Source organism: Taudactylus pleione, unplaced genomic scaffold (assembly GCF_031769625.1).
Source record: "Taudactylus pleione unplaced genomic scaffold, aTauple2 ptg000006l, whole genome shotgun sequence".
Lineage (NCBI taxonomy): Eukaryota > Metazoa > Chordata > Amphibia > Anura > Myobatrachidae > Taudactylus > Taudactylus pleione.
In genome coordinates this window covers 25,663,422-25,677,251 of record NW_028284409.1, presented here as the reverse complement: position 1 = coordinate 25,677,251, position 13,830 = coordinate 25,663,422, and the positions used below count along the sequence as shown (strand labels likewise).

Genomic DNA, 13,830 nt, shown 5'->3' with positions numbered 1-13,830 from the left:
CCCTTGGTCTGGCCTCTGCGCCTCACGGTTTACTAGGGTCATGGCAGGTATGGCAGCCCACCTGCGGATGTAGGGGGTTCGCTTGTTACCCTATCCGGGTGACCCCCTTTTGTTACCAGGGTCTCCAGAGATACTTCGGTGCCATCTGCAACGGACAATATCTATGTTGCTACGTTACGGCTGACTGATATACTGGAAATGGTCCTCTCTGATTCCTCACAGAGGATACTCCATATCCCAACATCTGAGGATCTTTGTGATTGAGGAAAAGATCTCTATTACAGGCAAAGTTACGCAGTTGCCTGCAGAGTCGCCGAGTGTCTATTCACTCGGCAATGTGGTTCCTGGGTTCCAGGGTGTCACTGTTCGACATGGTGGAGAGTACCCAGTTTCACTCTAAACCTCTGGAAACAATTGATCCTCTCCAGATGGGATGGGTTGCCCCATAGGATAAAGTTATTAGTGCTTTCCCCGGAGGTTTGTCTCTCTCTGGCCTGGTGGCTGCGGAAAGCTCACCTAAACAAGGGTTACCCCCTTTGGGATTGCGGACAGGGTCCTTCTGTTGATGGACGCCAGTATCTGTGGCTGGGAAGCAGTGACCGGTCCACACTTGTTCCAGGGCAGGTGGACACCAGCAGATTATGCGCTTCCCATATATATCTGAGAATTCTGAGCAGTATTCAAGGTTCTTCAGCATGCAGGACAGGTCCTCCACGGAAATACCGTGCAGGTACAGTCTGACAACGCCATCATGATGGCTTATGTAAACCACCTAGGATGTTCCCGAAGTCAGACGACACTGAGTGGTGTCCCGAATTCTGGCTTGGGTGGAAGGCTATATCCCTGCCATAATCGGCAGGGTTCATTCAGGAATCGTCAGATGGAAAGCAGGCTTTCTCAGCCGTCAAGACTTGCATTCAGGGAAATGTCCTCTTCATCAGGAGGTGTTCAATCTTCTGGTGAACAAGTGGAGCCTTTCAGAGATGACTCTTCTGGTAGACGTATGTAGGTTCGGTGGGCCTTCCAAGTTGTGTAGCTCGTCCCTCCATTATCCGTTCTTCCTCCAGTAATAGCAAGAAGGAGGCACGCTCCTGCTGATAGCTCCAGCGTGGGCCTGACTGCACTATTACTCAGATCTTCGGAGCCTCTCAGTTAACACTCCGAAGCTGTTGCCTCTACGCCCGGACCTGTTGTCTCTGGGTCCTGGCTGATACCCAGACCTGGGTTGTCTGCCCTTGAGGGTGTGGCGGTGGAGACTGCCCTCTTAAGGTCTAGGAGTTTTTCCAGCTCTATAGTTAACAGGGGCTCTGTTCTTGCTAAGAGCTCAGAAGCTTTTATCTGCAAGAATTTATTATCGGGTATGGCATACTTTCTTTGTTGTGTCGCCCTAGAGGCTATGCTCCTCGGGTATTCCGGATATCCAGAGTGTTGGCTTTCCTACAGGTGGGCTTAGATAACTGTCTTCGCCTTGCTTACCTGAGGGTGCAGGTTTCTGCCCTGTTAGTATGGTTTCATCGTAGGATTGCTACTCTTCCTGATGTCCGCACCTTTGTGCAGGGTGTACGTTATATTCAGCATCCCTTTGTTCCACCTGTGGCTCCTTGGGATTTGGCTGTGGTCCTTAAGGCTCTCCGAGGACCGCCATTTGATCCACTGGGCTCAGTGGATTTCAAATGGCTTACGGCTAGGACTGTATTCCTTCTGGCCACTGATTTGGCTAGTAGGATCTCAGAATGGGGGGCTCTGTCATGTAGACCTCCCTTTATCTCATCTTTCCTAGGAACAAGGCAGTGCTTCGCACTTGCCCTGGTTTTTTATCTACGGTGGTGTCTAGTTTCCAATTCAATGAGGAAATTATAGTACCAGCCTTTACTTCCCCAGTCCTGTCTGCTGGTGAGGCCTCCTTGGATGTGGTTCGGGCTCTAAGAATTTAAGTTGACCGTACCAATCCATTTCGGAAATCAGACTCTCGGTTTTGTCCTTTCTGGTTTCCATAAAAAGGGTTGGCCTGCCACTACGCTAACTTTGGCAGGATGGATTCACAGGTCTTCCTGTTCCATCCTCTGTTGAAGCTCTTCCACTAGGTCTGTGGGTCCTTCGTGGGCAGCTCGACGTGGCGCCTCAGCGGTTCAGCGGTGATTGGCAGCCACGTGGTCATCTATCCATATTTTTGTAAGGTATTATACTTTTGATACCTTCGCCTCTCAGGATGCTTCCTTCGGGCGGCGGATTCTCCTTACAGCACAGGAGCGTCCCCACCCTTAGAGGATACTGCTTTGGGACATCCCCAAGGTATCCTGTGGGTACCCTATGGACCCTGATGTAGAAAATGAGATATAGTAAGAACTTACCCTTGTTATCTCTATTTCTACGAAGTCCATAAGGTTCCCCAGGACTCCCACCCTGTCGCACCTGTACTGCAGATGGGCTTTGATCTGGTCACCGGTTTCTCCGTCTCCTTCTGGTGAGAATGTGATTCTTCTGTGTTCCAGACTTTCTTCTCTCTTTGCTCTCCTCCTCCGGCCTGTGGCTTGTTACGAAACTGAATTGCCTTGGCTTGGGGGTGGGGTATAGGAGAGGGACCCTGGTGCATCCTGGGAGGCTGAAAATTTTACTCTGTGGTGTCCGTGCCTGACGTCATCACCTATACCCCAAGGTATCCTGTGGAACCCTATGGACTTCGTAGAAATAGAGATAACAAGGGTAAGTTCTTACCATATCTCATATTTTACGGCTCAAACAAGGTAAATAAATGCTAGTACACATGTAAAGCTGTATACATATATAAAGGACTAGCATAGCCACATAGATGAGAATGAATAATAATGACTGAAAACAAACATCACTGGTATTGCATAGTCTCTGAAATTCAAGTATATGAAGAGGCTTAACCACGTGTGTGAAAGCAAGCAGAAAAGGGAGAGAAGACTGTGCATTTACAAGTCGCTGACTTCTGCTGCCATAGTTTTACTCAGTATTGAATGATAGTGAGCGGGTAGGTACAGTGGCTCAGTGATCTCAGTGGATTAGCATGCTATCGCAGTGAGACTGCGTGCGTTAATCGCAGCTGCCCAGGTGTATTCATTACTGATTGACACATTTTGAAAGATCCACAGGTGGAGATAATTATTTCACTTGTGATTCAGAGAGGAGACCTGGAAAACATGCACTGTTTGTGGTCCTGAGGACTGAGTTTGAGAACCTGTGGTCTATTGTGTACCCACCTTTACACTTTGGAAGGGGTATCTACCCCTACAGATGAGCTGTTTTTACTTTTATCTATTGTATATGTTTTTGTCTGTGTAGTAAATGTACCTCTTCTTTAAATATATTAAGCTATGTATATCATATTTTGTTTTCATGAGTTGATTAAGTAATAACAAGGAACCAGGACATCCTTTGGATATTTGATCAAACACATGTTAAAGCACTTACCGGAGACTATACACAGATAAACAGACATTTTTTGCTTTTAGTACGCACCTGATTGGCACCTGCAGTCTGAAGAATTTTTTTTTTATTGTAATATATGATTAAAAATGTTCATTTGTGAAAGCAATTTCTGTTAGTGAGCTGTCGACATTTGCCTAAAGGTTTTGTCCTTTAGACCTGCATTGAATAGGGTGCTGCACTCTGAGTAACTGATGTCGTAATCACTAGTTACATCTAACATAGACTTTAATGAGAAAACCGTAATCATGGTGAGTATAAATAAATAATGTGGACCTATTTTCCAAATCTGCACTTTTCCTGAACGGTTTACTACGAATTAATTTCGATATTTGACATTTGTTCTTTGACTAATTTCAGATGACATTGTAACATGCATGGCTATTACATTGATCATTTATGTTTTAGCAAAAAAAAAAAAAATATTGAAAACAAATTCTGTATATGTTACCCTTTTCTACCTACTTTTATAAGCCTACTTTATTTTGCAGCTTTACTGGTACATCAGAAGGCGAGAATGGAGCGACTTCATCGAGAACTTGAAGTGCAGAAGAAAAAGCTGAACAAACTTAAAACTGAGGTCAATGAAATGGAAAATAATCTCACTCGGAGACGCCTAAATAGGTCTAATTCGGTTTCCCAAATTCCATCAGTAAGTTTTAATTACTTTGTTTAAAATTCCAGTTAAATTTGTAAGATTTAACAGTAGTAACCCAAGTGTTGAGTTTTATTCCAGTAAAATAACATATTAGTGTGTGGGGGGGTTGTGTGTAGAAAGATATATAAACAAAATTCTTTACCACTGAATTGTTTTAATTTCTGGCCAAAGTAAGTTTGTATCGGATGTTTTATGAACTTCTATGCAGGATAATGTTCTGTTCTCAGGAAACAGGCTGCATTAACTTTTAAGAGCCAATTCCGTTAGCCGCAAGCTGCCATCGGCAACTCACATCGCACATTTATCCGCCTATTACGGTAGGCAGATTCTGCTTGCACCTCCATAGGCTGCCATCTGAATCTCCCTTCTGCAGGTAACGTGTGGAACTGGTGGGTTCTGCGGCTGGTTGAATTAGTCCCTAAAAGGTTGAGCCCGTTCCTTTCTGCCTGCGAGTACCCTGGTGGGACTACTAACATACCCTGTCACAATTGCCTCATTTTTAAAATGTTTCTAGCTCAGCTGTGTAATATTTTGAACTTTCTCTTTTAAGCTGGAAGAAATGCAACAGTTAAGGAGTTGTAACAGACAGCTGCAGATTGATATAGACTGTCTCACCAAAGAAATAGATCTTTTTCAGGCACGAGGTGAGTTCCTGGCATTTGGGTAAAGAGAAGCCTGCTCTTCTTATACACTGTCTAGGGCTCTTGAGAATATGATTTTTGCCAGCAATTCTGTTGCATATATTTCTTATTTCTTCTCATAAGAACTGAAATAAAGGAACAGTGCTGTATTAAGACACTAGTGTGATGATTGATTTGAAACCACTTCATATCGCCTCTATTAAAATACTCAACTATTGAATATGTTAATTAATTTTATTAATATCAAAACTCAATTTTGAAGAACCAATACATTGGTCTTCACCTCTTGTGATCGGGTTGCTCTGCCCTGAGTTTTCACTCGTCCTCCGGGTACCTCATAATGCCCCCATCTGTAAAAATAATTCTGGGGAGCACACGTATCCCCTAGAGAGGGAGATGTACACAGATCTATTTATTTAATTCTGGCCAAATTCTCTATATAAAGAATTCATATGTTAATATTTTGCCAATACAACAAGCCATTTATACAGGTATACATCTAGGTAACTGACAAAATACACTGACATAACTAAGTCCATGACTGCATCACAAAACCAACCCATATATTGTGTGTATCTATGAATATAGAGATAGTATGTGTGTGCATGTACACACGTATATATGTGTGCCATTAAGTCCTTAATAACAAAATAAAAGTAACAATTAAAATATCATTTTTTATTGGCTATATTTTACACTACACTTTCTCCCAACATGGGATGAAGTAAGAGGAAACCAAAGCCTCCATTTAATCATGTTGAAAATCCAATGCCCCATTTAGGTCTCCAGATTGTAGTTTTGGGGGCTATTTTTTCTGCTGCATTAACCCAAATTCATAAGAGGTTTGAACTTTAGTTCACTTAATATTTTATGCTAGTAAGAATATTGAACTGGAAAAGAAGAAGCAATTGGCAGTAGAAGAGTTGGAAATACACCATGTTATTAGTTGGAAATATACCACATTGTAGATGTTTGTTGTTCTGTTAGGGACACCTGCTAGTAATGCTGGCAGTACCATGGTTGTATTGTCCCACTGTCTGGCTTTTAGCTCATATATAGATCTACGTTTTGGCTGCAATTCTTTTTTATTACAATTTAGAACACTTGTTATAAGAACATTCACTTGTCAATAAATCTTTTTAGCTATCATTCTGCTTGTAAAGATATTTCAGATTGCATTTTATATCTTTCCACAAGTTTTTTGATTATCTGTTTTATTTGTTTCCGTTTTAGGGCCACACTTTGATCCCAGTGCCATTCATAATTTTTATGATAACATTGGATTTCTTGGCCCTGTGCCGCCCAAACCTAAAGGTACAGCATCTGTTGGTAAGTTCAACATAAGTATTTAATGATCTAGTGTTTTACCAGATAAAACTGATTTTGGATGGTAACAAAGAACTCCTGTTTGAGACCTATGATCTGATCAGACCCAGGCACACCCTCATTTTCTACTTTGTATTTAGAGTAAAGATGTAAATAAGTTTTTGGTTCACTCTTAGATGTAATGCATTGTGCCTGCACAACATCTGTATATGCAGTAAACTAGCACACCTGTACACATGTATGTGGTTTCTTTAGTTTGTGGGTAACTGGCATGGCATATATATATTTACTTGTATATTATAATCTGACCTACACAACCCAGAAATGTTAGCAGTTGGCTGGAAATGGTATATTGTAAATATCTAGCAGTGCAATCATACATACATCAATCATGTTAGCATTTATGAACATAGATACATTCTCACACACCTATACATTATCTATTGTCTTCCAACGAATGTATAACCATAGAAGGCAATATTTTCCAAAATAATTGTGCTTCGTGCCCACAGTGCAAATGAGCAACATTAAAGCTCACTAACATTTTCAAGTCGGCCACTTTGAGTTCACAAGGAGACTTGATTGAAGTCAATAAAGGTTTTTACTTTTCTAAAGGTACATATAGCATTTTTCATGCAGGTACACATTATGCATTATCCTCCCCTGTAATAGAAATGAAGTGTGTACTGCATTTTCTGTGTAAAAAATATACATACATAACTGAGACCCAAACAAGATCTTATAGTGTTACAATTACAGTTGAATTATCTAGCAAGTGACAGGATTGCAACCTGTAACATTGAAAGTGTGACTAATCTTCCACAAGACAATTTGTGGCTGAAATAATTGTTTCCAAATTGTTAGACTCTAAAGTTTAAAATGAAGACCTACTGATTAATAAAGGGTATTTGTTACGTGTAACGTACAGTACCTGTTACATTTTCTAGTGTCACTCTGCAAGTTACATTTTACTCTGTTTCCAACCCCACTCACCAGGAAATGTTCACACATTAGTTTTTAGTTCTCTGCAGTTTCCAAAGTCCTAAAACAGAGCACAGCCGAAACCCAGATACTTGATATACTGCTTTCCATTTAGTGCCTTATGGAAGACTTCTGGCACACACAACTAAATGTGGAGCCAAAATGTTTTTTCCCTTCTTTTCCCTGTTACTGTAGTTTTATTTTTAGAAAGACATTTCATATACACATGACCATTAATCTTCAAATTATTTTTTTTATATAATTCATTGTTTACAGCAATGATGGGCAATAAGTGGCAATCCAGGGGCTGTGGGACTTCACATCCCAGCAAGCTCTGTGCCAGTTTTGCTATCAGGGAAGGCTGGGATGTGTAGTTCAACAGCAGCTGGAGGGGTGCTTATTGCCCACCTCTGGTTTGCATAGTGCCTCCTGTACTCTGTAAATTAGTGCAAAAAATGTTTTGTCTTTGCTTCTTTCGTGTTGCATGTCAATGTAGTGTTTGGGTCAGTCTGTTTTGCCACATATATTCACTCCTTGCTTTCTACGTCAGCCTGCCTGCCTCACCAGTGATCACAAGGCAGAGGGGTTGTAGGGAGCGGCCGCATGTGAATGTAGAGCATCATGTAAGATGGCCCCCAAGCTGATCCAGCATATTTGCATTTTGTAGACAGCATAGAACAGGGGTCTTCAACCTTGGCCCTCCAGCTGCTGTGGAACTACACATCTCAGCATGCACTGCCACCTTTTTGATATAACAGCATGCTACAACTATGGCAGTGCATGCTGGGATGTGTAGTTCCACAGCAGCTGGAGGGCCAAGGTTGAAGACCCCTGGCATAGAATAATAATTATGCTATGGATGTTTTTTTACATTACAAACACTAAATTATCCAAACTAACTGCCAAAACAGTGAGAGACACGTATGGAAAAGTTTATCTCTACAAATCACATGAAATATTCCATACTTAAATATTAGATTTGTGCTTAAATACATTTTTAACACAAGAAGTAATTATAAGACCTTACAATTAAGTAATATATTCTGTGATGAGGCCTGTCTCCATTCTTTTGCTTTGTGGTAGATTCAAATAGGTACAGTAGATACCCGCAAACTGTCATTGTTTTCTCATCTCAATTTTTATTCCCTTACAGAACAAAGGTCCACTGTCAAAACACCAAAGAATGTTCCAGACATGGAAGAAGATGAGGGGTCTCAGTGGAATTGCACTGCATGTACTTTTCTAAACCACCCTGCCTTAAACCGTTGTGAACAGTGTGACATGCCCAGGCATTACTGAGCCAGTAGGTCCCTTATACCTTTTGTGTCATTGGAAATTCAAGGGAAAAAAATCAAACGCAACTATTCTAAATGATAGGAGTAATTAAGTCTGAATGTGTGGCTTCTGGTTGTTTACTTATGGTAAACTTCAGCCCACAGAATAATACCTCAGTGTTGTATTGTGTGCAGTTGGGCTTTTGCCTCTCTTAAATTCTCTGATCAGTCTAAAACTGAGACACCTGGTTCCCAACTGCCACCTGTACCATGTACAGTATTAACCTTTTTAAGAAGAATTCTCACTGTGCCCAGTGTTTTGGGCTCTTGCTAATCTCTCTGCAAAAGTTACTGGAGTGTTTTGAATATATTCAGTGGAGAAGAGAAGTGAGAGTTTGGTCAGCTTTTTATTTGTCCGTAAGACTAACCAACAACACCAAAAACAAAACAGTACAGAGGAACTGCAACTTGCTGTGACCTGTTGCCGCCACATGAACAGAGGAAGGACTTCACAGTTCATTGGCTTAAGTGCCTCTCTGGAACCTCCCTTGGCTTGTGAAACCAGTATCAGTACAATCAAGTTTAACGAAGAAAACTAAAGAAAAACTGCATGCATTGTCTGTACGATACAGCGAAATTACCCACAGCTTTTTTGTTTGTTTCCATTTTGTACATAGCTCTAAAGCCGGCTTGATTTTTTTTTTTTTTTTTTTTTTAAATTGTTCTGGCCTTTATTAATTCTCTGTATTTCTGTATGTATAGTGTAATAGGGTTCTTTGTTAGCTTTTTTTTTTTTTTTTTCTCCTTTTTAAATTTTTGGCACAATCAATGTCCTTTTTAAAGATTTTCTCAAAACAATGGTGCCTTAAGTGGGTGGTGGGAGGGACTAAAGCATTGTGCATAGTTTCGTATTGTAGTTATCTCTCCCAACAGAACTTTTCTCTTGTATATGCTGATGTCTATGAAACGACACAATGTGTCTTTTGAGAGAGTATACCAATCATTTTCTGTACACATTGAATTTTACAGTGGGTGGCTCTCAAGCAAAAAATGTTTATCTCCTAAACCTCACGTCGATGTGTTTTTGTTTTATTTTGTAAGCAGTGAATGCCAATTGTTATGCAATAGTAGCGAAGGCGTAGTACATTTAATAATCACATATCTTAGACCAAATTGATTATTTGAACGCAATAAACCCCCATTGCTGATGTCTGTAATTATGCAGGTTTTAATATGGAAATCTGTATTGCCCACTTTTCAAAGTGCACTTAAAAGTACTGTAATCTCATTATCAACGTAACTATTTTGCTGAATATTATTATAGAGGCTCTGTGTATATTTAACTAAGTTTTATAGTACAGGGCCTACTTGTCCGATACACATGGGTCCATGTTATAATGGTCTGAAATCTGTAACATTCCTCTTCAAGAGGATTGCTGGCTTTTGAAACAGAAGTTCCAAATCTACCATACAGCTAGGTCATTCTAATTATTTCATCCCCAGCAAAGTACTTAGTAATGGTTGCGAAAAGGCATGGCCTATTTATTTTTTTTTATTTTTTTTATTTTTAAAGGATAAAGCTTGCGGAATATCACGCATTTTGCAAGTAACTCTCAGTTGTTGAAATGAACAAATACACTGCTTGGCATCTCAGATAATGTGCATATTTGCTGCTTTATTTAAATATTGAGATAAAAAAGCAATAATCAGTGGCTACCATTTCCTATCAAACTTTTTATATTGAAATAGCCATTAGATAACTGAAGTCATCCACTGTAAATTATTCAACATCTTAAATTCATTGTTTTTATGGTTTTGTACAAGTAAACTAAAATGTGATAAGCTTTACTTCTACGACTCTTCCTTGTGTTGCAGAATACATTTCTAGGTAACCCGTGCTGCAAAGGCTTGTGATGTTTTTAGGCCTTCCAGCACTGTAATGGGGCTAGACAGCAGAACCAAAGCACTTACAAGCAATACTTTTTGTTAAAAAGACCATTTTTCAGCTTCATCTGCAGTTTTCTGTGAAGATTGACAAATCAATTTTTACTTGTTTTATTAATAAAACTTAATTTGGATATCTTGAGTTCATGGTTTTGTGATTTAGCTGGGTAAACAGTCTTTGTAACAGATAAGTTATTTATAAAAATTAAAAAAATATATATTCTAACTAGTCCTGGTTTGTGGATTTGTTTTTCATTGAACAACAATCAAAGCATAATACTCTGTCCTCTTTAAAATTGTTATTAAGCAGGTATAATCTCTTAATTATAAATAAGTAGTTTATGCAAGATTTACACTTGTACAACATGTCCTTTAACGTCATGTATAGGCGGCACAAGTAGACAACCACGTTTTAAAATTGCATCTACTGTATACCTTTTAGTTGAATTAACTGTTCCCAAAATTGGTGGTGTATGCATACAAACAGTCACGCACGTATACATATACAGCCATGCACAAATACACACATTTTCACACACACATCACTCGGAGTACACACTGAGTACGGGATGCCAAGGCTCCCGATCCCGGCGATCAGAGTCCGGATGCCGGCATCTAGACCCCTCTGCAGCCTAAACCTAACCTCCACCTAGTCCCTAATCCCTAACCCTCCACCTAATCCCACTACTTTCCGTCAGGATGCTGGCGTCGGGATTCCCACAGCCGGGATTCAAACTACATCCGGTCTGCTCCTCTTTCCCATGCAGCTTGCACAGACTTTTTGTCGTGTAGCCTCTCCCCTGCTCGGACTCACCACTTCAACTCTGCGGTACAGTTCTGCTCTGCAGCTTTAATCTTAATCTGTCTCTGCTAACATTTACTCAAGAAAATTATGTAAATCAAGCCCAAGTCAGTCGTCAAAGTAATTTGTTTAGGAGCAAATTATAGTTCAAATGGGTCAGACAGACATTTATGGAATCGATCAAAAACCTAAAACAAAAATGTGTTGTGAGTTTTGTAGAAGTCTGACAGCAGTGTAGTAAATGTGAGACTCAGCTGCTGTGGGACTACACATTCCAGCATGCCTTGTCACCATTTTGGACATTTCTGACCACAAAACTGGCAGGGCATGCTGGGATGTGTAGTTCCACAGCAGCTACAGTGCCACCCATTGCCTAACCGGATGAGAGACTGTTGTGCTCTACAGCAGAACTGGTGAGATTGTTTCACCATTAACTGAACAACTATCCACTGCCTTTTTAAGGCTTGCAAATGTAGGCTTCAAATCTATACGTCATGTTTGTTGGCACATAACATACTTGCGGAAATTTATTTTCTTCTCTCCGGGTGAGTGTGCCCCGAGGAGAGAGGCAGCTGATGGAGACCAGGACGCTTATCATTTTGCCCTGCCTCCACAGAGCATAGTGCCATGAATCGCAAGTCTATGAGAAGGAAGTAGAGCCAAAATGACAGACCATTAATTCTCACAGCATTATGCTCCCCACCCTGCGCCTTTCAGTATGAAGTGGACAGGATGCAGTGGGGTCACCTTCTCTTCCAGGAGTCCACATAACTGTTAAAAAATTCCGGAGTTCCTGGACGTTCCAGGAGAGTAAGCAAGTATGCAAAAGAATCATGAATATATATATATATATATATATATATATATATATATATATATTACAGTCAGGTCCATAAATATTGGGACATTGACAGAATTTTCATATTTTGGCCTCTATTCACCACCACAATGACTTTGAAATGAAACAAACAAGATGTGATTTAACTGCAGACTTTCAGATTTAATTTGAGGGTAATTACATCCAAATCAGGTGAACGGTGTAGGAATTACAACGGTTTCTATATGTGCCTCCCACTTTTTAAGGGGCCAAAAGTAATGGGACAAACTAAACAATCCTAAATCTAACTTTCACTTTTTAATACTTTGTTGCAAATCCTTTGCAGGCAATTACAGCCTGAAGTCTGGAACGCATAGACATCACCAGACGCTGGGTTTCAGCCCTGGTGATGCTCTGCCAGGCCTCTACAGCAAATGTCTTCAGTTCCTGCTTGTTCTTGGGGCATTTTCCCTTCAGTTTTGTCTTCATCAAGTGAAATGCATGCTCAATCGGATTCAGGTCAGGGGATTGACTTGGCCATTGCATAACATTCCACTTTTTAGCCTTAAAAAACTCTTTGGTTGCTTTTGCAGTATGCTTCGGGTCATTGTCCATCTGCACTGTGAAGCGCCGTCCAATGAGTTCTGAAGCATTTGACTGAATATGAGCTTATAATATTGCCCGAAACACTTCAGAATTCACATCATCAATAAATACAAGGGAACCAGTTCCATTGGCAGCCATACACGCCCACCCCATGACACTACCACCACCATGCTTCAATGATGAGGTGGTATGTTTTGGATCATAAGCAGTTCCTTTCCTTCTCTTCTCTTCCCATCACTCTGGTACAAGTTGATCTTTGTCTCATCTGTCCATAGGATGTTGTTCCAGAACTGTAATGGCAAACTCTAATCTAGTCTTCCTGTTTTTGTGACTCACCAATGGTTTGCATCTTGTGGTTAAACCCTCTGTATTCACTCTTGTGAAGTCTTCTCTTGATTGTTGACTTTGACACATATACATCTACCTCCTGGAGAGTGTTCTTGATTTGGCCAACTGTTGTGAAGGGGTTTTTCTTCACCAGGGAAATAATTCTTTTGTCATCCACCACAGTTGTTTTCCGTGGTCATCCAGGTCTTTTGGTGTTGCTGAGCTCTCCGGTGCGTTCTTTCTTTTTAAGAATGTTCCAAACAGTTGATTTGGCCGCACCTAATGTTTTTGCTATCTCTCTGATGGGTTTGTTTTGATTTTTCAGCCTAATGATGGCTTGCTTCACTGACAACTCTTTGAATCTCATATTGAGAGTTGACAGCAACTGATTCCAAATGCAAATGTCACACCTAGAATCAACTCCAGACCTTTTACCTGCTTAATTGATAATGAAATTACAAGGGAATAGCCCACACCTGTCCATGAAATAGCTTTTGAGTTGATAGTCCCATTACTTTTGGCCCCTCAAAAATTGGGAGGCACATATTGAAACTGTTGCAATTCCTACACCGTTCACCCGATTTGGATGTAATTACCCTCAAATTAAATCTGAAAGTCTGCAGTTAAAGCACATCTTGTTTGTTTAATTTCAAAACCATTGTGGTGGTGAATAGAGGCCAAAATCTGAAAATTCTGTTAATGCCCCAATATTTATGGACCTGACATATATATATATATATATATATATATCTCATGCGTAGCCATCTCGCCAGTGTCTGCTTATTAGCTAGCCATCCGCATTTGCGAAAACCATATAATACAAAAAGAGAATCTGATTTTCTAAGAGTTTGTACGCTCCACATAGATACGGAGAGCTTGAACTACATCCAGGGAGGCTTCACCTACAAAAAGGTCTGGAGCCTGAAAAGCTGGAACAACAATTTCTTCATTCACATGAAAACGGGACACTACCTTAGGAAGGTAACCCTCCCTTGTACGAAGAA

At 40.4% G+C, this 13,830-nt stretch overlaps 1 protein-coding gene across 1 annotated transcript in view; it reads left to right on the top strand.

Annotated features, from left to right (window-relative positions):
- Positions 1-10,444, top strand: part of TAB2 (TGF-beta activated kinase 1 (MAP3K7) binding protein 2) — a 106,659-nt gene extending 96,215 nt beyond the window's left edge. Inside the window, exons 5-8 of the mRNA XM_088451754.1 lie at positions 3,942-4,102; positions 4,659-4,752; positions 5,983-6,078; positions 8,210-10,444. Of these exons, the coding sequence (XP_088307880.1) occupies positions 3,942-4,102; positions 4,659-4,752; positions 5,983-6,078; positions 8,210-8,355 (497 nt within the window). The 3' untranslated portion in view covers positions 8,356-10,444. The remainder of the gene's footprint in view (positions 1-3,941; positions 4,103-4,658; positions 4,753-5,982; positions 6,079-8,209) is intronic.
- The last annotated feature ends 3,386 nt before the right edge of the window (positions 10,445-13,830 follow it).